We start from the raw sequence: 27,029 nt of genomic DNA, 5'->3' as shown, positions 1-27,029 counted from the left end.
GTAGGACTGACATTTCAAACCTTTGAGTTGGACTTCATATGGAAAATGTATTTTAGATAAGTCCTCTGGGTTGGGAGGGGTTTCTAAAAGCGTGTTTTAAGAACCAATGTTAAGTTCTTTTAATTGTAAGGGTGGGGTGCCAGCTTTTTTTATTTCTGTTTTTTTTTATATAAATAGTCGGTTGTTAAGTTCGTCACCAGTTACAACGAACAATGGTGGGTGGGGGGAGCCACCGACTTACATGGAAGAGTATGCGTGCATGTTTTCAGTACATGTGTATGCGTGTGTGTGTTTAATAAGGTGTGTTTTGGAGCAGGTTATTCAGGTGGGTGTGCTGTTGTTGTGCGGAGCCCTCTGGGCACGGTGTGAGCGCTGTCATTGGATGGCCGGGGGGGGGCCTGCCGGTTGCTATGGGTGGGAGGCAGAGAGCGGAGGGGAGTGGAGGATGAGTTGTTTGTGGAAAATCTGGTCTGCTCAGGTGTGTGGGAGATGTAGCATCAGCCAGGTACAATGCGGACGGGGCGCAGTGCGTGCTTGGAGAGCCAAAGCAGGGAGTAGTTGGGCCTCATTTCTGCCAGGACTCTTTAGGAGGAAATAAACTTATTGTCCCTGCTCGGCTTTCATTTCTGGAGTTTATCACCAGCCCATCACTCATGATGCATGTTGAAAAACCGGCTTTTGAAAAGTCTTCATTAGATCAAAACAAAGTCACTTAAGAGACCTACCATGCTTTTGAATATCTGAGTGGCGGACATTTATATGAGGCCTCCTCTTGCTGTTTTCCTTCCTCATTCTTTCACTGGTTCTCCCCCTCTCGCCCACTCTACTCTGCTACTTCCTCCCTCTCCCCTGCTTGCTTTTCGTCTCTTCCTCCTCCAGTAGCCCTTTGCAAGTTCTTCTCCAGGTATTTTAATCAGTTGGCTAATGCTATAAAGGTTTCACACACGAATTAACCTACTGCCCCTTGGCTACAGCACCCACAGGGCATTGCACAACCCTCTATCCTTTCCACATCACCGCCAGTCATCTGTTTTTATATCACCCTCTGTCTCAAGAATTACTTCTACTTTTTTTTCTTTTTCTCTTGCTTTAATGTTTCGCCTCGCTCCATCATCTCTGTTCTTCTTCCGCTCACCCAACCCCCTCCTGATGGGCTGAAATCGTTTCCTCCTGATTTGGTAATCTGGATGGAAAATACAGGATGATCATGGGGGGCAGAGTGGCTGCTAAGCCCTGTTTAAATTGTCCCTCACGTGAAGGAGAACTCCTCATGTCAGTCACGCTAATAAAGATTTACTTTTAGAACGGGTTAAGCAGAGGTCTGGGTAAGCTCTCCCTCTTAGAAACTGCAAAGAAATAAGTAATATTCAACATCACAGTCCCTAGAACATTTCCACATTTTGTCATGTTACAACTAGGGATGGCCATTTGTTGTATTGATTATCATTTATGGTAAAAACATTTCTACAAAAACTCGTTAATAAACTTGATAAATTACAATTAATGATGTTAAATTCAAAACAAAAATGTTTTTGCATTTTCTCTTCTGTTCGTTCGACAAGAGTATCAATAAATATCAGTAAACTCTAAAAAATGATTATATTTGGTTACTGATATAAATCACACTTCTTTCAGCAACAAACATCCTGAAGAAACGTATTTCAAATGGGAATGTTTTTCAAGAACGATATCATAAAATTACCTACATAAAAATAAGTAAAAAAATAGCTTCGATCATATTTTTTTATTGTTATCGAAATAGTACTTCAAAATATTGTGATAAAATTTGATGTCCATATTGCCCACCCGTAGTTACAGCCTCAAATTTAAGTATATTCTAATCATATTTCTATTTGCAGTCAAACACAAATTGATGCATAATTGGAAAGAAAATTGATAAGTAAACATTGTCAATAAAAATCATCTTGAGATCAAAATTGTTTCATCTTTCCAAAATAGCTCAGGCTCAGTCTGTCTTATCCATGCTCTCAATTGGATTTAGATCTGACTTTGACTAGACCATTCTAACACAATTATGTGTTGATCTAAACCTTCTTATTACAGCTTTTATTTATGGTTTTTGCTCTACTGGAAGGTGAAATTCAACTTCAATCTCAAGAGTTTTTCTAACAGGTTTCCTTTCAGGATCGTAAACATGGAATTAAGATTTTATCACAATCTGTTGTAGTACTATTGTGATAACAATAAAAGTGTCAATAAGAAGTATTTATTACTTCTGTTTTAGGTAACTGAATGTTTGTGACTGTGTGTCAAAGCACACAAAGTTCCACAAATACTGCTCTTAGCAGAGCCTACCCGCTTGTAAGTACGCGACTTGTATCATTAAACTGCAAACAGTGACTGCTTTTAATCATATTTATTATGATTATTGATATTTATTGATGCTTTCTTTGAACAAATAGTAGAGAAAATAGTAAAAATGACAATCCTGACAATACGGACAGTCTTGGAGATTATTAAACATTATTCATTGGAATTCATCCGGATAAATGTAAATCAAAATTTATCATGATAAATAAAAAGCGATGTGATAAATGTCCACACATTCTCCATCCATCTTCTCATTGGTTTTGCAGCCTCTCTGGTCCTGCTGAAGAAAATAATCCCCACACAATAATGCTGCCAACACCGTGTTTCACAGCGGGGATGGTGTGTTCAGGATGATGTGCAGTATTACTTCTCCACAAATTTATTTATTGTTTTCTTACTATTGTATAGACCAAATGTTTTAATTGTTTTTGTCTTATCTAATCAGAGCACATTCTTCCACATTTTTTACTTGTTTTACTCAAGTGTTCATTTAGGCCGGATTTGTGAAATGCAAAACAAAGCTGTCCCTTTGGATCTCTGCAACTCCTCCAGATTTAGTCTGCTTCTCTGATTAACATTGTTATTCCTTACAAAACACTGTTAAATTTAGGGATGGGTATTTATCATAGCGCTTATTATTTATCGTGCGATATTTATAATCAATTTAAGAATCTTGATTTGTCGTCAAAATAAATTTCAGTTATTAAAGGTAAATAAAAAACAGAAGTGACAGTATCATTGGAAATGTTATTTTTGCTATTTTTTTCACTCCTTTTCCACAGGAGTGTCAATAAATATCTGTGAGTTTGAAAAAACAATTTAATGCAGCTACTGTTTGCATTTTAGTAATAGAAATAACACGTAAGTGGCGACCTGAATAAGTCTGTTTCAAATGTGAATGTTTTATAAATCTTCATTGTACCACAAAATATCACAATAAAATTTTTAGTCCATGTTGCCCCACCATAATTAAATATTTAGTTCAAGGTGTAGAAATACCTTTCCTAAACATTACACTTGTCATAAAACTGCATGCCATTTTTTACTGCCCTCCCTCAGTTCTTTTGCTTACTTAATTTTCCCTTCCTGTGCTGTAGGTGGCGATGTCTCCAGGAGAGGACGGCCTGATTGGGATCCCCTTCCCGGAGCACAGCAACGAGCTCTTGTCCCACCTCAATGACCAGCGCAGGACGGGACTCCTATGTGACCTCACCCTTACCTCGCGCGGGGCTCGCTACCCGACACATCGCTCCGTCATGGCAGCCGTCAGCCTCTACTTCCGCCGGCTGTTCGGAGCAGAGGAAGGCGGCGGCGAGGGCGGCGGGGGGTTCAGTGTTTGCCAGCTGGACTGCGTGGCTCCTGACGCCTTGGACGCCCTGCTGGAGTTCGCCTACACTGCCACGCTTACCATCCCCAGCTCCGGGATGAGAGACGTGCTGCGAGGCGCTCAACTTCTGGGCATCCAGTGCGTAGCCGATGCCTGCAGAGACATTCTCGGAGAGACCGGGGAGGCCGAGGGGGAGACCGCAGGGGAGCAGCGACCTCCTCAGACGACTAGTGAGAGGACGGTAGAGATAGCAAATGTTGTAGAGAAAATATCCAGAAGAAAAACGGACAAAAAGAAGGTGAAAAAAGTTGGCTTACCTCACAACTTCTCACCTTTGAACCCGCTGCCCGCCTCTCCTGCTTCTCACCCTTCACCAGCATCCGACAGCTTTCGCTCCCTGCCGCCCACCCAGCCTCCCAGCCCCGAACCAGAGGAGCTTCACCCCAAACTTGGGCAAAACGGGGATCCAAGAGCCATCCGAGAACCTGGGAGAGGGGCCACACTAAATGGAGGGCTCCTCCACTGGGTACAAGAGCGACCTCTCATAGCCCACCAGCCCCCAACCCAGAACGACAAGCTGTCTGAGGACGACGACATGGAGGGCTTGGGCGACGACATGATGAGATCCAGCTCCTTCCCCAGCTCTGTAGCAGATCGAGGTGCCGCCACATCAGTAGCAGGAGGCGGGAGGAAGAGGAAGTCTCAAACACCCCAGCAGTGTCCAGTCTGTCAGAAGATTATTCATGGAGCCGGGAAGCTGCCACGCCACATGAGGACGCACACCGGGGAGAAACCCTTCCAGTGCTCTGCCTGTGGAGTTCGCTTCACACGGTATGACAAGTTCATACAAATGTGTCGTGTTGTTTCACCTCTTCTCTTTATGCCTTCTGATCATTAATTTCCTCTTGTTTAGCAATGACAAGTTGAAGATCCACATGAGGAAACACACCGGCGAGCGCCCTTACACCTGTTCCCACTGCCCTGCACGGTTTCTCCACTCATATGACCTCAAAAACCACCTGTCGCTCCACAGCGGGGCGCGGCCCTTCGAGTGCCCACTCTGCCACAAGGCCTTCGCCCGAGAGGACCACCTTCAGCGCCACCGCAAGGGTCACAGCTGCCTGGAGCTGCGCACTCGTCGGCCCAGGCGGGGCCCTGAGCTGGGAGAGGACGGCGGTGAGAAAGAAGGCAGCCCTCTGTCTCTACAGGCGCACCCCTCTGTGTTTCACCCTCGCTCGGTTCTAGAAGGCGGAGGCGGGAGCGGCTCCATCGGCGGACCTTCACTGATATTCCCAGGCGGCATCGACAGGGAAAGGTCGCTGGCCCTCCAGGCTCTGGCTCAACTTGCCCCGCAGAGGCTGGCCGGCTACCCCGAGCTTTTTCTGCGAGGTCTCGACATGCAAGGCGGAAGAAATTCGGAGAGGGAAGATCCTGGAGGAACTCGCTCTCCGGCGCTGCAGCATGACAGATGGGCTGATGACATGGAAGATGAAGAAGTAGAAGAAGGGGAATAGTAGAAAAAAAACTTTGTGGTAAACATCCACAGTAAAAAAAATTAATATAATTATCTCAGGTGGCTGGACTAATGACCTGCTCCATAAAGAGAGCACTTAAAACTTATCAAAATACATTTTAAAAAAAGGAAAAACGGGTTTTCTGAGATATTCTTAATGTTGGTCTTCTGGTTTTTGGCATTTTGTTTATGTTTGCTGTTCAAGTATTTTAGGTTTGACTTGTCTCTAATACTTCTTTTCTTGCTGGTGTTTGTTGAATATCTGCTCACCAGGACGCTTCTTACTATGCAAACTAAAATCCAGGGCTTCAGAGTGGAGAAATATTTAAAGATGTGTATTTTTGTTGATTCAGATGCAGTTTGAAATTCATATCGCCTAAAAGATCACAGTAAGGTTTGTGTGTCCGCTGTCCTCTGGTGGCTATCGGTGGAAATACAGAGTAATTTAATCAAGCTCATTCCTTGGGTTAAAAGCAATAATTTTGTTTTTGTTAGTGGTTCGATCCGTGCTTTATTTTGGTGCTGAAACCAAAGATCTGCTGGGGTTTTTTTCTTGTTTTGCAGAAAAAGAGAGTGGATGAGTTGTAGCCAATGTTGGGTTTGAAGAGAAGATTCTTCCCAACTCTTTTGAAAAGCCATGAGAAAGACTCTACTTAGTTTTTCAGAGCCAAGGTGCTCTGAGCTAAATGCCTGACCAAAAACAAAATGACAAAGTCTGGATCAGTGGGTTGATTCTGGTAAAACATGCAGCTTTTATCAGTCTTCCTCTGCTCTCATTTATGTTCTTAAAACAAATAAGTGTGGCAAAATGTTGGGATTACTGAGACAATATACACCCCTTCTGTGTATTTATTTATTTATTGCTATTTATTATGGCCGTCTTAAGACCACATCCATCCTGAACCCAGATCAGAGCCCAGTCTTTGTCAAAAACCTATGAGAACCCGCACTGATGATTTTTGCTCAGCAACCCCCATATCCTCAAACGCCTTGTTTTTTCAAAAGGCTGATTGTCTTTTTTTAAGCCATTCTTCCTCAAATGCATTCTTTGCACATTTAACCTACCAGGTTCTGCAGTAAAACCGGCACATTCCTCCCTTCAGAAGGCAACACAACGGACCAGAGCAAAGACATTGAAGGTGGGCGGCGGGGTTAAAAACGCCTGGAACTTGAACACAGATTGATTTTCCTGTCGTTAACTAAGTGTGGACAATATGCATCATGCACATTGTAGTTCTTGTAGTTTGGCTGTGACTAAAAGGGGCCATTACCTTTTTGAGTTTATTCATCTCTGACCAAAAACTTCATGCTTTCCATGGCTTTCTTGCCTCATGTTGTGCAAACATTAATGGCTTTTTTTTCTGTTGTTATTCTCAATTAAATCCATCATGTAGCATATGTGCTCTTCTGGCCTTGGGTGCACTATACCCTGTCTTTGCTGTTTTGGAACTCCCTGTTTCCATTTTATTTGCACTATGAGATTGGAGAGCTTCAAGCTTTTTGACCAACTTTCAAAATCCTATCCTTTAACTCTCTCGTCACTATTTAAAATTCTGATTAAGTAGACGGTACCTCTGTAAAGCCCTCATACATACTTCATGACATTAGGGGAGTTATATACATATAAATATATGCATATAGATATATTTTGGGATGAAGTTGCCTTAGGGTTTTTTCGTGCTGCAACTATTCTCAGGAAATCTTGAGCAATGCACTAAGTGATTATACAAAATGTCAAATGGGAAGCAAGCGGTGCTGTAGGAGGATTGATACTCTTCATGCATGTGGGATTCCAGTAGTTTGAAATTTTTTTTTTTTTCTTGTAGATTTTGTAATGAAGGAAATCTTATGTACAGATAAAGGTAATGAAAGTAAACTCCTGGCCTTGCTGGAACCTGTCCTACTGGAATGGCAGTATGACGGTTGGTCCTGTGCATGAAGGGTGTTGGTGCTCCCAATGAAAAGCTTTGTGAATGAATGACGGTTAAACTGATGTCAGCTGTGAAGTGTGTGTTTATATGTGAGCTGTTTGGGTTTTTTTTTTTTTTCCTGGCTTCGGTGAGGGGACGTTAAGGGGTACAGTCTGAATAGAGACCCCACTATCAGGGATGCTTTTTTTTTTCTTTCAGTTTTTAGAGGACTCCTTCTCAGAGATGCAAATTCATTTCCCCATGATTTGTTTCAGATGATGTAAAGAAAATAAAGTTACCTAAGCTTGACTTTTTGTCTGTAGTTTTCATCTTACTCCTCAAAAGTATAGCATTAGTCAGGTTTGCACCCCCTGGTGAGCAAACTTTGCAACTGTTTAACATGTTTTTATTACCATAAAACACGCCACAAAATGATTATTGTAAAAAACACAAGACTGTTTTTTTTTTAAAACCAAACTTAATCTTTTTCAGATGAGATCATATTTAAAGCACATTGACCTTTTTTCCAGCTCAGTTTTCTATGATTTCACACAGTGGCATACACACATATGTCACTTGCTAAATGAAAGATATTTCTGGGTGTTAATAAAAATTCATTTGCATAAGCGCAGCAGCTCACACATACTATGTTCACCTCACCACTGTTACAGATCTGATGCAATAGGAACTCAAATGTCAGTGATTTCCCAATAACATTTCAGAATCTCACTATGCTAAGCTCACTTCCGGTTGCTGGATGCTTGAAAGTGAAAATGGCATCACCTACTGTCTGACTAATTTGACTAATTATCTGATCGTTTGAGGGAACTCGACTGCTGGAACTGTATTCCCAGACAGCTTATTTTATTTTTATTAACATGAAAAAATAAAATAAGATAATGTCATGAAAAAACAGTGTATCCAGTTAAGATGCAGCTGAACGCTACACATCACTGATTCCAGTATACAGTCTCTATTCAAAATGGGAGCACGTGAAAAGGAACCCACACTGTAAAGATGTGACTTCACAAAATCTCCAAAGTTGGGCCGATATTATAGTTGAAACCAGAGGTTTACATGCACTACATAAAAATAGAGACATCATTTTGTTCACATTGTCTGATGTGAAATCAGAATAAACTTTTTCTGTTTTAAATCGGCCAGGAATACCAAATGTTTTCCTGTTTGCTAAATGCCAGAATAATGAGAGAGAACATTTCTTTAAGGCAATTTTTACCCTATAAATTGAGAATATGTCAGAATGATTAAAATGCGTTTGCAGTTTGCCACTTTCCATATACTGAACACAACAAACATGTGGAAGAAGGTTACACTGGTTAGTTGGGACAAATGTTAAACTTTCTGGCTCACCTGTAAAACACAATATGTTTTGAAAAACTATCACCTTGAAAGCACCACTCACATAGTGAAACATGGTGGTGGCGGCAGCAGAATGTGGGGATGCTTTTCCTTCAGCAGCAAAAAAGAGAAAAGAAACAAAACCATGTGAGCTTGATGAAACTAAATTCAGGCCAATCCTGAAAGAAAACATATTAGAGTCTGAAAAAGATTTGGGACTAAGGTGGAGATTTGCCGTCCAGCTGACACGTGACCTATAAACATTAAAAATTTTACTTTTAAGAGCTAAAAGTAGTGGAGAATCTGTGATCATTTATATTCACAGATGCTCTTAAACATCTGTCTGTCTCTATTTTTGCAAAAAGCCTGTATAAAATGTGAAATGTGTCCTCATTTCCCACCAGTTTCACTATAATGAACTACTTTACGGTTTTGCCACATAAAACCAAAATGAAATACATTGACATTTGTGACTGTAAAGTAAAATGCAAAACATTTTGAGGAGTATGAATATGGAAATTGGTTTTTATGATGCTAGCCTTTGGAAAAGTGAAAATCAGTAACATCTGTGCTTCTCTAAAAAGTAAAAGTGATATTTTATAAGTTGTTTTTGTAAATAGGATTAAGTGAGCCGCGTATATTTTTACATTGCATTGTTCCTGAAAAGCACAATCTCGTTAATAAGCCTTTAGTTGCATGGGCTACAATTTAAGTGCCTTATTCAAACTTATACGTCTGCTGCTGCCCGAATGCTGACTTAGAACAGGATGTGACGTAGATGGTTTCCTAATCTTCTTAGTTTAATTAATCTGGACCAGGAGGCCCGGAGCTCCGCTTCTTCAGCCGCAGCAGGTTTAAAAGTGGATTTGACCGCATGAGGAGAGACCTGGAAGCCTAAGAGGAACAGAAGTCGGAGCTTCAACCGGTTGGAGTGATCTGAAAGCGGTCGTCTCCCCGCAGGATGCTGCCGCCGCTGCTGCCGCTGCCTCCGCGGATGTTACGGAGCGCTGCGGCGCGACAGGTCGCTCAGAAGCTCACGTACAGCTCAGCGGCGCATGCGCAGGTAGGGTCTGCTCTCCTGCACTGCGCAGAGGAGCCACAAAGTTTGGCCTTTATTCTTCACAGCTGATGATTCAAAGACACAATTGTTAAAAGTATTATTGCAAACTTCAATATAATTGTTTTCACTTTATAAGAAAGTCATAATATTAACAAAGTTTTTATTACTGGGGTTTTGTATCGCACATTTTGAACAAGCGCAAGCATTTATGTGCATAAACAAACTGTGAATGAGGCGAATTTATAAAGTCTGTTTAGTTTTTTTTTTAGAAAGCAATACGAAATCAACACCAAATCGAAAAGGTTCATATAAAGCAAAATGTTGCTGTTGTACATTTCAGAAAACGATTACTAAACATGTTAATGAAAATATTTGTGTTTTTTTTTTTTGTTTGTTTTTATAAACCTTTGGTCAGTTTATTTGCAACTGGTGCGAACAAAAATCTATACATGTTACATAAAAAAGTATAAGCCTGCTAAACAGTTAACTTGGTAAAGTGCCACTGCACAAACTGAATATTTTAAAACAAGGTTCAAATAAGGTGAAAGACTGCAGCTTATGGGCTAACAGCAGCAATTTCCACTGTTAATCTATATAAAGCATACAGCGAAAAAATAATCAGTTTATCTATGTTTTTTTATAAGTAAAGTTTTAATTTCAGTCAATCTCCCATTGTGCCACAATCAAATTCAATCCATGCATAGCTAAATTACTTCAATAGTCACAAAGTTCAACCAGATGCTAGATTTAATGCAACATGGTCTAATTAAGATCATGATGCCAGGAGGTCAAATAATCTTTAAGAAAGCCCGATACGTTTACACTGAGGCGTTGACTGCTGCAAACATTGCCTGTTGATCATGGAAAGCAAGAAGAAACCTAACGGACTCGCACTCAGGGTAAGCGTCTTTCTGCAGCCATTGACCGGCATTTGGAAAAAACACAAAGCATCAGTCCAGCTGTACTTTGTCGGAGAAAAAGTCTGAAAACCTCACAGTAATGGCAGAAGCTTTCTTTTTCTTTTGCTCTGGCTTTTACTGGAGCACATTCAAGGCAAAAATAATGACTGGTAGTGACCTGTTATTCTTGTCTCAGTGCTTGAAGATTGTTATAGTTTTGTTTGCTTTTGTCTTACTTGCTTTTTAAAGATTAATTCCAGCTCCTTGATGACATGGGGTCTAGAAGATAACCTGACAACCGGCCCAAAATGTAAATGTTCTGTTGAGCCACAAAGTTAACACTTGGATCTTATGACCGGCTCTCTGCAGACCAATGCTGGCCCTTCCTGCTGAGTGTCAGACTGGTTTTGAAGTTTTTCTTGGACAGTAGAGGCTTATTTCTCGAGGCTAGAGAGCAGAAACACGTTCAGCAAGCTCTGGTGGCAATGTGATCCCTTCACCTTGTTTTTAAAAGTCACCCTGCTGGACTTTTTGGGACACTAAATGTTTCTCATAGCAGTTGAACCTCTGCATGAAGTTCTTGATGATTCAATAAATTAATTTTGGTGCAGTGTTGCCAGCAACAATATCCTTAGCTATAAAGATATTTTGATGCCAGTTTGTGTTTCCTTTACCAAAAAAGCGGCTTCAAGCACAATTTCCTTTAAGTCATCCATTCTGCTCCAATTGTCGCTTGGAGTGGTGAAGGTTAAAGTTTATTTTATAAAATGACACGAGTACATACAGTTCTTGTAGCTTAGACATTGGTAGCTCTCTTTCTATCTCTTTCACAGATGAAACCCAAAAAGGCAAAGTTTGGTCCTCTAAGTGATCAGGACCGGATCTTTACTAACCTTTATGGCCGGCATGACTGGAGGTTAGCAAACATTCATGCTCAGCTCATCCTCAGTCGTATAAAGAACCAAAACACAGTAGAAAATATGTTGATTTCAATTTGTTTTTATTCGTTTTAGACTCAAAGGAGCGCTCAAAAGAGGAGACTGGTATAAGACCAAAGAGATCGTCCTGAAAGGACCCGAATGGATCCTAAACGAGGTGAAGATCTCAGGCCTCAGAGGCAGAGGGGGTGCAGGATTCCCCACTGGGATGAAGTGGAGTTTCATGAACAAACCCAGTGATGGCAGGTATAAAGGACATCTTTCACCACATACAACCTTAATGCCCACCCCAACATTCAAGTGCATTTCCTTCTTTCCCCTGTCCAGGCCCAAGTACCTGGTAGTGAATGCAGATGAGGGGGAACCTGGGACGTGTAAAGACCGAGAGATCCTGCGTCACGACCCCCATAAGCTCATTGAGGGATGCCTCATTGCTGGAAGAGCCATGGGGGCTCGGGCGGCGTACATCTATATCAGAGGAGAGTTTTACAATGAGTCATCAAATCTGCAGGTAGGAATACAAACACTTGATTAAAAAGCTTGGAAAAATTACAACTGTACCTATTTTCACTACAGAATCATAACCAAATGCGAAAAGAAGAATGTAGGAGGCAATTTTTTGGAAGTGGCATTTAAACACCAACACGCTGGTGGTTTGGTTACTCTGTCTCTTGCTCCTGTTTCTTTTTTTTGCAATGTGAGCCTCTACTTAAACTTTGCATTGATCCACTAGAGCAAAATTCAAAACCTGTGACCTCTTAGTCAGCCCTTACATTTTCAAGAAAGGCTACAGTGTTACCTTTATTTTTCTTTTAAAAAGGTGGCTATTAATGAGGCATACAAGGCCAGGCTGATTGGGAAGAATGCCTGTGGTTCAGGGTATAACTTTGATGTGTTTGTGATGCGCGGGGCCGGCGCTTACATCTGCGGAGAGGAGACGGCACTCATTGAGTCTCTTGAGGGCAAGCAAGGCAAACCTCGTCTAAAGCCACCTTTCCCTGCAGATATAGGTGAGGTAAATGATCCACAGCCTCTAATCACTTCCATTAATGACTGAAGAAACAGCAAACTTTGTAAAATTATAAAACTGTAGCTGCTACATCTCTGTGTTTCACATTAAGGCGTCTTTGGATGCCCAACAACAGTGGCCAACGTGGAGACCGTTGCTGTGGCGCCTGCGATCTGTCGCCGTGGCGGAGCTTGGTTTGCCAGCTTTGGGAGGGAGAGGAACTCTGGGACGAAGCTGTTCAACATCTCGGGTCACGTGAACTTCCCATGCACCGTGGAGGAAGAGATGTCGATTCCTTTGAGAGAGCTCATCGAGAGACATGCAGGTGTGTGTTCAGTTCAGATCTGTCAATGTCTGCTTTACTGAGCTTCAAAATGATTTTGTGCTTGATGCAGGGGGAGTGAGGGGAGGCTGGGGCAATCTATTAGGAGTGATCCCAGGAGGCTCCTCCACTCCCATCATCCCTCAGCATGTTTGTAGCGACGTTCTGATGGATTTTGATGACCTGGTCCGCGCGCAGACGGCTCTGGGAACTGCAGCGGTTATAGTCATGGACAAATCAGTAAACGGACTAAATGACCTCACACTGACCACACTGTTAGTGCTAACAGAGACTCTGATTTGTTTCTTTTCACTCCTTGCAGACAGATGTGATTCGAGCCATTGCACGTTTGGTTGAGTTTTACAAGCACGAGAGCTGTGGCCAGTGCACCCCCTGCAGGGAAGGTAAGAAACTGCAATTTGATGCTGCGTTTATTGTCATGATACATAGCTCATCGCAGGAGTGCTAAAGATTATAATTTTCTCAAAATGAAAAGCACAAAATATTCCTCTTTTTCTTTCAGTTTAATTTTATTCTTAATAAGACAAACATCCAGTGACTTCCACTCAAAACCAGGCTTGGGAAACTCAAATGTGTGTAGTTAATCTCTTTCAAGGAACAACTTATGCAGGAACAGAACAATGCAAAACATCATGTTATATTTTGATTTGTGTAAAGCTTTAATTTCTAATATTGGGTTACCTCTCAGTGATTTGCTTTCACCGCCCTCCTTCAGGAGTGGACTGGATGGATAAAATGATGTGGCGGTTTGTGCGAGGAGACGCAGCCGTGTCAGAAATCGACATGATCTGGGAGCTCAGCAAACAGATCGAGGGTCACACTATTTGTGCCCTGGGAGACGGAGCGGCTTGGCCTGTTCAGGTGACGCATCGAGTGCTTACAATTAAATAAATTCAACATGGGACATATTAACCTTTTTTTTATTGAATCCCCACATCTTTAGGGTCTAATACGCCACTTTCGGACTGACATGGAAAACCGCATTGCTCAGCATAAAGAGAAAAATCCTCCAAGGAAGCAGAAGATCGAGATGATCTGAACTGGGAAGTTTCCTGCATTTTATCCAACACAATAATAAAACATCCAAGTTTTAAATAATTTTTGCAGCTAAAGTTTTAGGAAATTATTTAATTCAGCCATTTTCTGAAACATATGGCATTTAATTCCTTATCTGTCTGCAATTGAGCTTAATTGAAATCCAATAAACACAGACTCAATCACCCCAATAAATTAGGTTTATTTCATAAAAGGATGAAATTTTGTAGGTGTACCACATGTAACTCCTGTATGACCTGTACAAAAGAGGAATTAGGAAAGAAAACCAACAAACAAACAGGGAGAGACACAAAAAAGGGCCAAACAGTAGGAAAAACTACTCTAAAATAAAATGGTCATTGATGTATAACATCAAACTGATATTTTTTTTTATAGCTTTAGACCATTTTTTTTTTTTTAATCTGCTGCTGTTCTGATTGAATTCAAAGTAAAATGTGAGGCAGACCGCCGCTCATCTGAGCCTCTATACATCCAAAAAGAAAAGGAAGTCGTGCAAATGTTCATCTTCAACCTATAATGTATGCAAAACATTAGTACGTCCACTTGTTTCCAAGAGCTGAATTAATTGTTCAAAATAGAGACACAGCTGTCAAGAAGCTGTCCTCCATCAGAGAGATAAGTGGTGAGAAAAAATGAGGTCCTGTAGGATTGAAGAAAGCACTGAGAGACATTTCAGCTTCATGGCGCCATCCAGAAAGGAATGGACCGCTGCTGTGGCTGCGTTTTGGCACGAGTCGGCAGAGGCGGAGGGCCGCGGTAGCCCTGAGCCCAGCTTGAAGCAGTAGAGGTGGGTGGGTGGTTACCTGCCCCATGGTTACCAAGCCACGAAGCTTTGGACGAAGGGTGGTCTTCCTCTTCATCAGAGGAGTCGCCGGAGTACGCAACTAAACCGGATCTTAGTCTTTTCACTGGCGGCTCTGCAGGAAGGAGGAGAGCAACAACAAGAGACACAAGCAGCGCGACGTGGAGGAGAGAGGAGAAAACAACAACAGATTTCAAAAGTGGCGAGTTAATCATTTCAAACACATTTTGGAGAAACAATAGACAAGTTAATGTTTATGTCAGAAGAGCAGAGGATGGGGGCACCCCGTCCGTTCGAGTAGCGGGACGGCACCAGAGGACCCCCAATCAGCGTCCAGCATCGCCACAGAGACACATGGAAGAGAAGAAAAACACAGAGAAAAAGAGAAGAACACAAAAACAGGAGAGGTTCTTATTAGCAAGGACAGAAGAAAAACTACAAACAGTCCAGACTGATGATGCCATCAGAATGCAACATTACGGTTGCATTACAGTTTTAAACAAATGACTCACAAATGCTTAAAAGTAGAGCGTTTCTCATTACTGAGCTGTGTTTCTGAGTCCTCTATAGTCCTCAAATAAAGTTGGTAAATCAAACCCTTCGCCATATTCAACCCCTCTGCATGTACACTAGTGACAGTTTTACTGAAAAGTCCAGTTTTTGTTAGTTTCTATGGAGTACAAACTCCTTTTACTTGAACGCTTACAGAAAGTCAAAGGTAAAAAAGCAGATTAATTTTATAAACTTATCTTTTAACAAAAAACAGCAAATAATAACTGTCATAAAAATGTGTCTATATTTTACAGAGCAATGCATATAATGTTTTATAGTGGACCCTATGATTTAATTTGCACAAAATAAAGACTGCAATATATTCATAGCTTAATTTAGGTTTTAATATACTGAAAGATCTTATTCTTAATTTGACATGAATATTTATTACAAATTGTCAATAAATTATTTATTAATGTGTTAATGTAACACGTATCGATGCATATTTTCTCAAAACCATCTAATAAACGACTCCGTTTCTAAAAAATTAAAGGATTTTGTTCGACTGATATTTTTTTAAACCAGGTTTTAAAGGATTCATTTGAACCCAAAATGCTGATCTTTTTAGTAGTCAGTGAACGCACCACACTTGAGTGCTGTGAGGCTAATCTGGCACTTTTACTGAATCAATAATACTCAAAGTTAGCTGGTGCAGCTGTCAGACGAAGCACAATAAGAAGCCATTATTTCCTATAATGTGTGACATCATTCAGGTGGCAGGAGAGCGAGAGACTTCAGCAGGTAACAGGAAGGCTAAAAGCTTTTCAGTTCGAACCTTTTGAGGTTTGAAACTGTCTTGGAAGTCTCATCTTATCTCACTAATGGGTTTTAATGACAATTTATCCCTACTGCAATCATTTTATCTTAGTTTTAAGATAACAGGAAAACTGTTGTGTTTACAGCAGCTTCTCTCATACACGGAGAAAGGCTAAAAGGAAATAGATTAGATATTTTCTTCTTATTATAATTCTTAAATAAAAATCAAAGAAAGGCTAAAGTCAGAACCGCAGCTACATAGGTTGGATTTAGGCTTCAAAGTCCTGATTGGTGCATCTCTACTCAGAAGATATGTTGAGCCGCAACAACATATCTGGAGATTTTGAGTCAAATCAGCAAAATCCTTTAAGGAACAGCTGGTTTCAGGCTGAATGAGCTAAAACCTTTAACAATTTAGCAACAACATGGATTTGATTGGTTTCTGTGACCCATCAGCTCATCAATCTCCAGTAAAACCACAAAAATTTGGACACAAGAGTTTTAGGAAAGGTTACATCATTCTCCTTTTTACCTCTACATAATGGAGGAGAAAAAAATGGGACCGATCTTATAAAGTATTACAGTCCGAGTCCTGGATTTGGGCAGGGACTTGTCAATCCACAGGATAACATTCTTACCCACAAAGGCTTGGTGTAGTCTCCTGTCCTCCATCTGGTGTCTCACTCCGTTCACACGCAGGGATGTTGGTGGAGGCATCATGTGCCGACTAGGGAAAAAAAACAACAAAAAAAAAACAAGATGGCCTTAATAATCTCCACTCTTTGACTTGTGCATATGGAGGACTGATCCTGCCAAAATTCACACTAAAAAATTTATTAATTGGGAAATAAAATAGAAAATAGATAGATATATGATTAAACACATTTGAAAATAAATATATTTGGAAGTAAATAAATAATGTTATTAATTTCCATATTTATTTATGCCAGGAAGCCAGGAGGTTTCTTGGGACCTGATTGGTTGAACGGAACAATTAGTAATCTAGAAACGCCTGCCTCTTAACAATGCACTCGTTGGAAAGAAAAGTTAAAATAAATGAATTATTGAATAAGTGTGATAATAAATACATTTAAAAAATGATTACACCATATACACCTCTGGAAAAAATTAAGATTACGTAAAATGATCAATTTCTTTGATTTTACCTTTTATATTTATATGTTTGAGTAAAATGAACATTGTTCTTTTATTTTATGCAAAAAAAAAATTATTTACAGAAAATGAGAAATGGTCAAAATAACAAAAAAGATGCAATGCTTTCAGACCTCATATGATGCAAAGAAAACAAATTAATATTCATTTAGAAGCAACAACCCTAATGTTTTAACTCAGGAAGAGTTCAGAAATCAATGTTTGGTGGGATAACCAGGTTTTCAAGGTGGTGACATAGGCGACTCTGATCTGGTTCAGAGTAGTTGGCTCCAGAGCTGTATATTAATTTATTTCAAATTTTACTTAGATATTGAATTATTTATTTCTTCTTTCATTTATTTATCGTTTATTTTAGAAAAATCAGACTTCTGAATGTGTACACACTAAAACATAATAAGTAAGGAGTACCTGTCCCTCTCACTCGCCGGGCCAGAGGAACTCTGCTGTGTGGGTCCTGAAGTCTCTGCGCTGCCCACTGAGAAGCCTGCACCTAAATTAGTCATATGAATGGGTCCATGCTATGAGCAGAAAAACACACAGTCACGATTAGCAGACATCCACTAAGCCCTGTCCTGACACTTCATTACTTCACCTATCAGGAGATTTCCCAGAGCCTGATTATTGGTTTTATTTGAACTGATACCTTTGTCTGAAAATCCATACAGTAGAAATTGATGAATAACACTGGAAATGAAGTAAACAGCATGCTGTACCATTTATATCAAAGCTACATTAAAGCATCAAAAGGAAGAAAGAATAAAGTGAGAGATTTTACAGATGGAAAGCGGAGCAAGGGAGAAGTGTTAAAAACGATGAGACGTCGTTACCTGATACCCGAGCAGGCCGCTGTCCCTCTCGTCCGGTACTTCCTCTGTGAAGCGTCTCTTCTGAGGCGGGTTGATCGGGGCGGCTTGGAGTGGTAGCTTGGGAGGCGCCGCAGGGGGAGCGAAATGCAGAGGAGGAAGAGTCTGCAGAGAGGAGGAAAACAAACCCACTGACAAAAACGACAACAAACCAGTCCTACTTAAATCAAATTACAGTCTTTCCACTTCAGACCAGTTAATTGATCTGGTTTCAGTAAGTCCAATTTAAGACGATTAGAACTGATGATTGTGATAAAGCTGTAGATGTTGGATGAGGTGTTTACAACCTTTTATGACCTTTTAAGAAACCCTCATAACACTGTAGCATTAAGACATCTAACAATGATGAGTTGTATCAAATCAATGATTCATCAAGAACATAATTTCTTATTTAAATGATCAGAAATAGTCTACACACCTCCAAACACCGGCAAAGTGTGTATGGTAGAGATACAAGTTGATTAATCCTATTGATTGACTAACAATTAATTGATAAGCAGCCATTTTCTTAAAAACTTAAGTTTTCTCTTGTATCAAAAGGGTCGACCATCTTTCCATAACATAAAGGACTAAATTTCCCTTAACATAAAAAAAATTAATCAGTTTTGCTTCACTTAAACAGGAAATTATGGTTTTCTCATGTTATTAAACATGGACATATTTATCAAAAATAACAAAAAAGAAACCTCTTAAGTTGCTGTAAAATGAAAGATGAAAAGAATAAAATGTGTGAAACAATTCAGTCCCCATGAACAGAGAGATGTTCATACAGCAGTGGTCTGTGATTGCTCTTGAAGAAATGTTAAAACTTTGCTCCATAAAGAGCACTAATTCCCGACAGAACTCAAAATCAATTGTTTTTATTGGCATCAAATTTTTTTCTAACATGTTATAATTTTTCTGTGTTGCTCTCCGTTTTTGTGTTGCCACATCTTCGCCTTCATGTTTCTGCTGCTCCGTCATGCAGCTCAGCTGAATGATCATTAATAAGGTGAAGCTTAAGGAGTTTGTAAAGTGTTTAAATTTCAAAACAGAAACGCATAAAGTGCGTTTTGCATCTCTGCTTGGACCGTTTCTCTTTTCCTTTATAGAATCCCTCCACCACCTTTGTTTCGGTATAAACTGACTTCGCTTCAGGATGGCCAGCAGTGCCCTCAGATGGATGGAGGCCAAATTACAACACTAAAAGAAGGTCTAAGAGGTTAATTGATTGGAACAAATTTTAATGTAATAAATCATTCATTGACAATTAGTCATTAATTGTTTGCATCCCTAGTACATGGACTCTCTGCTGGTTTGAAAGAGACCGAAGAGAGCTGTGACTTTTTCAAGCTGCAGTTTAAATGTGCTCCTACCTGATGCAGCGAGTCTGGAGCTGAAGTGGGAATTGGAGCCAGAATTGGAGCAGGGACAGGCGCCAGAGTGGGAGCAGGGATGGACACAGCAATAGGAGCAGGAATTGGCGCAGGAAGAGGGGCGGAGCTTGGCCGTATGGGGTACTGAGAAGCCACACCATGACTGGATGATTGCATGATTGGAGGTGCAGGGGGTGGGACCGTGTAGGTAGGTGGGACAGGTTGGGGCTGGGGCGGTGGGCCAGGCACGCTGTAGCTCGGCTGGAATCCAGCTGGAGGATAGTAAGGCGGCTGAGGGGGAATCCCGTTCACTACGGGAGGCTGTGAAAACCCTAGTGGAGGAAGAGGAGAGGAACACACCGAGTCAACAGCTTTGACATGATGCACTGAGCATGCTACAGGTGTTAGATTCATAAGCAAACAGTAAATTGGCTTCACAAAATAAATACTGAGTTGAACTGACATTTACAGCAGACCAATACGAATAACTTTAACCAAATGAAAGTAAAATACTCCAAATTTGAGTTAGGACTTTACAGTGCGCAGAAAAGCTAGAGTACCTTGTTGCGTTGGCATCATTGTGTTCATTTGACTAAGGTAGCGGGAATACTCTGCATGAACCTGCAAGGAAAAAATAGCTTTTAGATTCAACCAACTGGCATTTAAGAGAACATAGCAGCAACTCACACTTCCTCTAAACCTCTACATTCATGTTGCGTTTTGCAGAAGGCTGTGTTTGCAGAAAATACCTGTGGTTTCAGGCAGAGGAAAGAAAATGCTTCTGTAAATGATGTGTGCAAATTATTATCTCAGTGGAAGATCTGCAGAAGCCACAAGGCCTTTTTTTTTTTTTTTTTAAACTTTGTAAGAAACCCTCCAACAGTAGCCACAAATAATAGTTTAAAACAGTGTTTGAAATGTCAGTGTGGCTAGTCAGAGGTAAACTGAGGTTGATATTTGATAAATCCACAGACGTAACGCTTAGTAATGTGTTTTTTATTGCTTATATCTCTTAACTAGGTCTGCCGGGTAATGATTGTCATGTTAGAAATTTCGCTTCGGAGAACTTTCACACATATTTGGCTTGGCGACGCCTCCTACACAGAGGTAAGAACAAATGTTCAATTTAAGAAATACACCTCTATGATTTTTAAGCCCCATTTTTACGTAAAAGTGTAAACTTGACCTTTCGATGTCACAAACTAGAACGGGACGTTACACACGATGATCGTAAGAAACGTCAGAATTGAGGGAATTGTTCCCTTATCAGTTTGTGAAAATTCACTTTAAGGTAATTTTAGGATTTATTTGTAATCCTTTACCAGTTTTTGACTGTGAAACTTGAAAAACTAGACCCATCCATTCAAAACATTCTGGTACATTCATGTAACCGGACGCTCCTATTAATTCAATGAATTCACCCAATCAAAGGGCCCTAACAACCCTCTAATTAAGATTTTATTATCACTAAAAACAAGGTAAAGCAAAGGACTTAGTACTTAATGAATCATAATTACTTGGGAAATGCAAGGTGTAAATGTAACGTACAAAACAACATTTGACAGTGTCAGTAATTACTGTACTCACCGTCAGAAGGAGATTCTCACACAGGGTTTTTGCTGCAGCCAGTCCTTCTGGTTTAGGATGACTGTGGAGGAAAACGTCGACATTTAATTTTACTGCTAAACGGATGGATAAATCAACAGTGAAGGCACGGACAGGAAGGTTCTCAAAGCATCATAAACCTGCGTATAAAATACAAAATAAACATTAAGTTTAAAATAAAAATATAACATATAACACTGACTAACTGCTTTTATTTAAAGATAAAATACATGTACACATTATTAGATATAATTAGGTCTTGTTACAAAGATCCACACAAATCATCTTCTAAATTTAGTAGTAGATGATAATAAATAAATGGTTCATTAGACGTAGAGCCTGATGTTGGCATGATGCTTAGGAATGAAAAGATTATTACTCTTATTGATTATTGTGATAATATTTTCATTTTAAAATGAAATTAACATTTAAACTCTCTGTGGTAACTGCAATATTAAAAACAGTGTTGTTGGAATAAATGTAGATTTAGCTGAGCAATGAAGACTTTTTAAAAAATGTTTTTGACTTTACAGGTTACAGGAGAAACCAACCTGAGTAGTCGACTGATCTGCCACATTAGTTCCTTATTAACTAACAGAAATGTTGATATTTCCAAATATTCTGAATAATTTGTTCTTTAAACTTGTTTCACTTGTTTTTAACTTCTTAGATTTCTTAGATTGCTCCACAGGACTGTCAAAACTAAGTTTTTTTTGTCGGAAGTAGTGATGAATATTTTTTTTACAGCAGATGAACTGAGACAGAACTTTCTACAAACCTTTATGATAATCACTTTTGAAGTGTGCTGAACTTCAAAAATGATATATTCATGCAGGGTATCTATGCTACAACAGTATCATCTAAAACAGTCTGAATTATCATGCTATTGTCACAGGTGTGTTGCCAATTTGTGAGCAAAGCTGACCAGAGCTGCAGATTTTTTATTACACCAGGCTAAATCCTTTAGGATTTAAATCTGTTTCCATGATGCAGCTTTCCTTGCCAGGTCTCTGTATTTCTATCAGCTGTGTCAAACACACTATGGTTGAAGCACATCCAGGCTGAGTGGTTTGTGGAGACAGCAAAGCTCTATTTTTACTTTGCAAGGCAGAACAAACAACTACAGATGCACACATAATAAAATACAAATGAGCTCTGTGCTGCAGGAAAAAGAAAACGGTATTGATGACGACAGAGGCAGAGCAGCTTCATGGACTTCAGAGAGATTTTTCAGAGGAAGAACAAACGCAAACAAAAATCAGCTGCTGCCAAATCAGGAAGAAACAGAAACTACGAAGTTTGACTTAATGACTAAATTAATTTATGTACATCAGAGCCACTGTGTTTAACCCTTCAGGAGGTTTCAATTTAGTGCATTATAGTCAAAGTTATTAGTCCGTTAGGTCCGTTAGGACCGTTATTAGTCCTGCATTATTCATGTTTATATAAGAATAAAAATGCCTCCTTTAGACTGCCGAGCAGTCTAAAAGACAGATAAATGGGGGCCAGTGATGATCTTGGGGTGTCACTAAGATAAAAATCCAGACAGAAAGAAGAGCTGGAATACAAAGAGGATGAGACTTAAACCAAGACACAGACACCCGACTCACAACATAAAGGCCAAAGATTAACATAAATACATAAATAATTCAGACTAATTTAATCTTTCTCTTCTTTCTAAAGTTATTATTCATTAAAAAGTATTATTCATATGAGACTCTCTCATGACGGGGGTTAGGAGATCTAATCTTTTACATTTCTGACGTGTCACATTTACATCTGTAGAGTCATTTTATTATGTGGGCGTTTATGTGATAATGCAGGCATCTTAATAAATTCAGAGCAGAAGGTGATGCTGCTGAAAGTAAGGGGATTAAAATCATTAACTAATCATTTAACATTTTGACAGATTTATTGACAAACAGTTATTAGTTCAGCTTTTTTTTCTTAACTTAGGTATAGCTTGATACCAAGAGCCGACATGTCCCTACATTAGACTGAGATAATTCACAGTTTAATGTTATTTTACTAAACGTTTTGCAATCCAGACAGCGGGACTCACCTAATGTAAATGTACATGGGTTCAAAAGCCTCGCGTCCAGAAGCGGGCTCTAAACAGCCTGATCCTTTTCCCCGGAGGAAAACTTTGGCCCCAGTCTCGGCCTGAATGTGCTGCAGATAGGAGCAGGCGGGGCCCTCCACTCGCTCTTTGACCACAAACCCAGGGACGGCGTGCTCCAGGCCCACAAAGATCTTATCCTGAACATAATGCATCTGAAAACAAGAAAGAATGAAAGGCATAGAAGGAATAAAAAAAAGAACAAATGTTTACAATAAGTTGCTTCTTTCAGAATTGCAGAACTTTTAAAAATGGAAGACGAATGTAACAGGACGTCACAACCCCAGGAATGTTTGAGATATATAACATAAGATGATTAATAACTCATTGATTACATTAACAAAATCTAAAACTGTGTCAAGGTAAACAACCTTCCAGCTCAAATTAGATGCTTAAACAAAAATGTTCTCGCTAAGTTTTCTGGCATTTGGCAAATAAAAAAAATTTGGATGGTGCTATCTGACCTAAAACAAGAAACGTTTAGTTTGATTTATCTTCAGACAATGAGAAAAAATGTATATGTCTCTCTTGACTAGGTGTATGCACTTACACCTGATAAATGTTTTCTAAATTTAAGCTTTTAATCAAACATTTGATTGCATTTTATTGCAAAGGTCTGCAGTTTGAATATCAAGCATTTCAAGGATTTTACACAGAAATCAAGCACTTTCCAAACCTTGAAAACACCTCATTGAAATTCAACCATTTTAAGTCCCCGTATGAAAACAGCCCAGCTCCACCTCCCTTCACTCCCCACCTGCCTATTCTGCCAAAAACCTACAAAGGAGTTTGATTTTGAAAATACATACATTTTATAACCAAGCAGGCGTACCAGCAGCTGCAAAGCTGAACTAAAACACAGCCGTCTACTGATAAACCAACTCACCCCTGACTGAAAGTGAGGTTTGTGGTTCGTCGCCGGGGGCAGCGAGGGTGCAGGTGGGTTGTGTTGTTGGTAGATGGTGACTGAGGCTCCACTGGGGGAGAAAGATGGAGCGGCCGATGAAGCTGTTGCAGCTTTTACGACACCGTTAGTAATGATTTCCTTGATTCTATTAACTGCTCCTGAAAAAAGAGGGGGAAAAAAAATCTGAATTATCACCTGAATCTGGCATACATTCACAAAATAGGCCACGATATATTTGTAGAGTACTGACTGTCGACTAGCTCTCTTGTCTGTCCTTGAACATGCAGATATAAAGGTCGGTCCCTGTGAGGAATGTGCAGAAACACACTGAATGAATAAGCATGGAAAGTGTTAAGTAGTGGTGAAAACAAATGACTAAATTATTCACCCTAACAATGCTTTGTTCTTTTCATCTGCTGTCATGTACCGCCCTCTGGTCGAAACTGCAGCTCCGCTCACTTTACTGATCTGCAATCAAGTCACATGGTTGGTACCAAAGACGTCAGAGAACAGTCAACTACATTCAACATGCAAGATTTGCTGCTGACCTCTTCCTGTGTCTGTCCGCGTGTGAGGAGATTTCGACAGGATAGAGGGACATCGTTGATCTCGACTTCGGCGACCACCAGGTCATCTTTGGCTTTTGTTGGGGCCGGAGGCTTCCCAGCGCCAACAATCTGACAAAGGAAGGATAACAATGCAAAATATAAAACTGTATTTCTAAGAAATATTTAAAATATTTATATTAATTTACCTATTTTTAGATAAAGTAGTTGCTAATACCTGAAAGTAGGCAAAAACTACAGGAGAGACCCAACTCTGCATCTCTGGCCTTAAAGCATTTTCTATTATAAAACTGGTTCCTCCATGTCAAATATTCATGAATATACAAGGTTTCTGGTGGCTGTGCACTAGGGCAGTCATTCATCCAGCGGCCTGTCGTGGTTTTGAGTTAAAAAATGTATAAATTTGACAGGAAATTTGAAAATATCACTTGATAATTATGGTTATTGAAAGATTGGAAGATCAACACCTGAACACCAACTATAAAGTCTTAAAAAATGCAAAACATTTTAAAAAGACTTAAATAAATAAGTGCTAAGCCTGATGGGGGCACAAGTAAACCCTGGTGGCCCGCCAGGCTTACAACCCTGATTATGTCTGTCATGTTTGTACAGCTGACCAGATAAATGAGTCAAAGTCCCCCACTTATGAATTATCCATGTGTAGCTTTACATCTGGAGTCATGCACATATTTGTGCATCCAGGCAAAGATCACCAGCTTCTTTAGAATATGCTGCTTTTACAACATCTCAATCTACTGCATAAGCATCAAAGATGCTTCCTCAAAATTAAGTCCAGACAATTTTCTCAGCACCATACAACTGCATCTAGAAACTTCATTCACATATAATAATTTAACAAACCCAAAGTGGCAGAATTTTTAGAACAAAAGTTTGTCATGAATTTGATGATATTTCTACAGTGGTCATTCTTTGCATGTAGAAGAAAATAAAATCATATAGAAGGCCTAATGAATGGACAATGAACAGAAGGGAGTATGAACGAATTGGTGGATAAACTAAGACACCTTATGGATGAATGGACTAAAAGGGGGGCACAAATAAACGGACGGATAGATTACTGTAATAAATGGGCAAACAGATTATTTTCCAATTCTTTTCCTGTGTTACAAATCTACAAATTACTGCATTTGTGCAAACAACAGGTCAGGCTTCACCCTCAAACACATAAAGTCACCAAATAAAATATTTATATCTAAAGAGCTAAATACATAGATATATATTCCAACGCTTTAATTCCATACTTCTGTGGTTTGCATAGAAACCCTGATTCTATTAACTTTCTGACAATCCCATATCATCAACATCAACCTTAACACAGATAATGTATAAGTTATGTGTAGATAGCATAGACTACATACTTTAAAACACTTAGTAGTAAATATTAATCAGCATTACCAAAGTCAAGTTACAAGGCTATGAGATAATGTTTACATTATAAAATCAGCATTTCAAAATCTTATCTCAAATGTTGTCAAGTGCTTACTACGATCTAAAATAAATGCAATTCAGTGTAAACAGAAATACAAACCATTTCAAAGTTTGTTTGTTTGGTTTTTTTAAGCAATTTACTCGTTAATTTCCAACATGCATGTATTTCTTTACCTTGTCAGATGATAGCGGGGAGCTAATTTGAGACGGTTTGAGTTTCCCTTTGGCCACCAGCATAGCGTTGATCTTGGCAGCCACGGCCGCTGCAGCATCCAGAGCCCCGCAAGGCGCAGCCTCAGCCTCCCTCATCCCGCCGGAGCCTCCAGTCCCAGCGTCTGGCTGGTCCCACTTGCTGCGGCGCCTGAGAAAGCAGAAAAGGGGGGGGAAATCATTTGAAGGAACAGCTGTAACTTTCCTATGCTAGCATTAGCTCCTGCTAACAACTAAAACGGTAAATCGATATTAGTATTGATGTCAAAGCTGGTCTAAGATTACCTTTAAATAAATCACAACGGTGTTAGTTTTATTGTTATTCAACGTGAATCACAATAGAAGAAGTCAGACAGAACACCGACATGATTACATAAGAAGGCTAACATTAGCAGGCTAGCCGCGGCTAACTGAAGGCATTTAAATTTCATGTAATATTCCACAGGAATTCACATAAACAGTTAGCTTTTACACCTACCCGCTGTTTTGGGTTCCACAAAAGGACATTAATGTCACGTCAAACCCTAATTAGTCTCACAACGCAAACAAAAATGTGTGCTTGGAACCTCCTTCGGGTTCTGCACGGTTCCTTCAGCTGGCTGTGGCTGCTTGCTCTCCGCTGCTTTCCCCCGTAGTTTCCGCCTCCGGTGTTGTCCCAGATCAACGCAGTTCCCAAATAATTCCACTAGATGGCGCCAAACGCAAGCAAAAAAGTCCTCGACGTTCGAGTAGGCTGCGACTGCCGCCGCTACTTCTGACCCGCTTCTCATCGCTTTTGGATCACACGTGGCGAGGTGAAATAAAAGTCTGTAGTGCAAAAAAGGGAAGGATTTCGTTGTTGGACTTGCTTCAGGATTAAGGTAAGTTTTCCCACTTGCTACATCTTTAAATGTCTTTCAAAATGCATGCAACTTTGGTTTGCTTTTT

The 27,029-nt window shown here is 40.0% G+C and overlaps 3 protein-coding genes across 9 annotated transcripts in view; 2 read left to right on the top strand and 1 right to left on the bottom strand.

The window, feature by feature from the left end:
- The window catches only part of zbtb7b (zinc finger and BTB domain containing 7B), a 29,327-nt gene extending 21,937 nt beyond the window's left edge, over positions 1–7,390 (top strand). For all 4 annotated transcript variants that reach the window (XM_028010720.1, XM_028010710.1, XM_028010735.1 and 1 more), the window contains 2 exons: positions 3,429–4,489; positions 4,572–7,390. In XM_028010720.1, the coding sequence (XP_027866521.1) occupies positions 3,429–4,489; positions 4,572–5,172 (1,662 nt within the window). In that variant the 3' untranslated portion in view covers positions 5,173–7,390. The remainder of the gene's footprint in view (positions 1–3,428; positions 4,490–4,571) is intronic.
- A 1,887-nt stretch (positions 7,391–9,277) lies between these two features.
- Positions 9,278–14,320, top strand: LOC114140629 (NADH dehydrogenase [ubiquinone] flavoprotein 1, mitochondrial-like). Of its 2 annotated transcripts, XM_028010756.1 has the most exons (10): positions 9,278–9,503; positions 11,233–11,315; positions 11,413–11,583; positions 11,665–11,848; positions 12,158–12,347; positions 12,459–12,671; positions 12,742–12,908; positions 12,991–13,072; positions 13,405–13,550; positions 13,633–14,320. In XM_028010756.1, the coding sequence occupies exons 1-10, from the start codon at positions 9,402–9,404 to the stop codon at positions 13,726–13,728; spliced, it is 1,434 nt and encodes a 477-aa protein (XP_027866557.1). In that variant the 5' UTR covers positions 9,278–9,401; the 3' UTR covers positions 13,729–14,320. The 2 variants fall into 2 exon arrangements, with proteins under 2 accessions (XP_027866557.1, XP_027866548.1); XM_028010747.1 differs by having other exon boundaries at positions 9,281–9,503; positions 11,413–11,848.
- On the bottom strand, positions 13,910–26,742 carry khdc4 (KH domain containing 4, pre-mRNA splicing factor). Of its 3 annotated transcripts, none has more exons than XM_028010685.1 (14): positions 26,581–26,742; positions 26,067–26,253; positions 24,426–24,554; positions 24,266–24,345; positions 24,128–24,180; positions 23,857–24,035; positions 22,914–23,125; positions 20,834–20,894; positions 19,807–19,867; positions 19,247–19,578; positions 17,856–17,996; positions 17,437–17,546; positions 16,494–16,582; positions 13,910–14,662 (listed from the first exon to the last, which is right to left on the bottom strand). In XM_028010685.1, the coding sequence occupies exons 1-14, from the start codon at positions 26,607–26,609 to the stop codon at positions 14,424–14,426; spliced, it is 1,902 nt and encodes a 633-aa protein (XP_027866486.1). In that variant the 5' UTR covers positions 26,610–26,742; the 3' UTR covers positions 13,910–14,423. The 3 variants fall into 3 exon arrangements, 2 of the variants coding, with proteins under 2 accessions (XP_027866486.1, XP_027866494.1); XR_003594611.1 differs by having other exon boundaries at positions 14,568–14,662; positions 17,437–17,518; XM_028010693.1 differs by lacking the exon at positions 13,910–14,662 and having other exon boundaries at positions 16,430–16,582; positions 17,437–17,518.
- Between the last annotated feature and the right edge of the window lie 287 nt (positions 26,743–27,029).

This window comes from Xiphophorus couchianus, chromosome 3 (genome assembly GCF_001444195.1).
Source record: "Xiphophorus couchianus chromosome 3, X_couchianus-1.0, whole genome shotgun sequence".
Classification (NCBI taxonomy): domain Eukaryota; kingdom Metazoa; phylum Chordata; class Actinopteri; order Cyprinodontiformes; family Poeciliidae; genus Xiphophorus; species Xiphophorus couchianus.
Note: the sequence above shows the minus strand (reverse complement) of the source record. Positions and strands in the feature narration are given on the sequence as shown.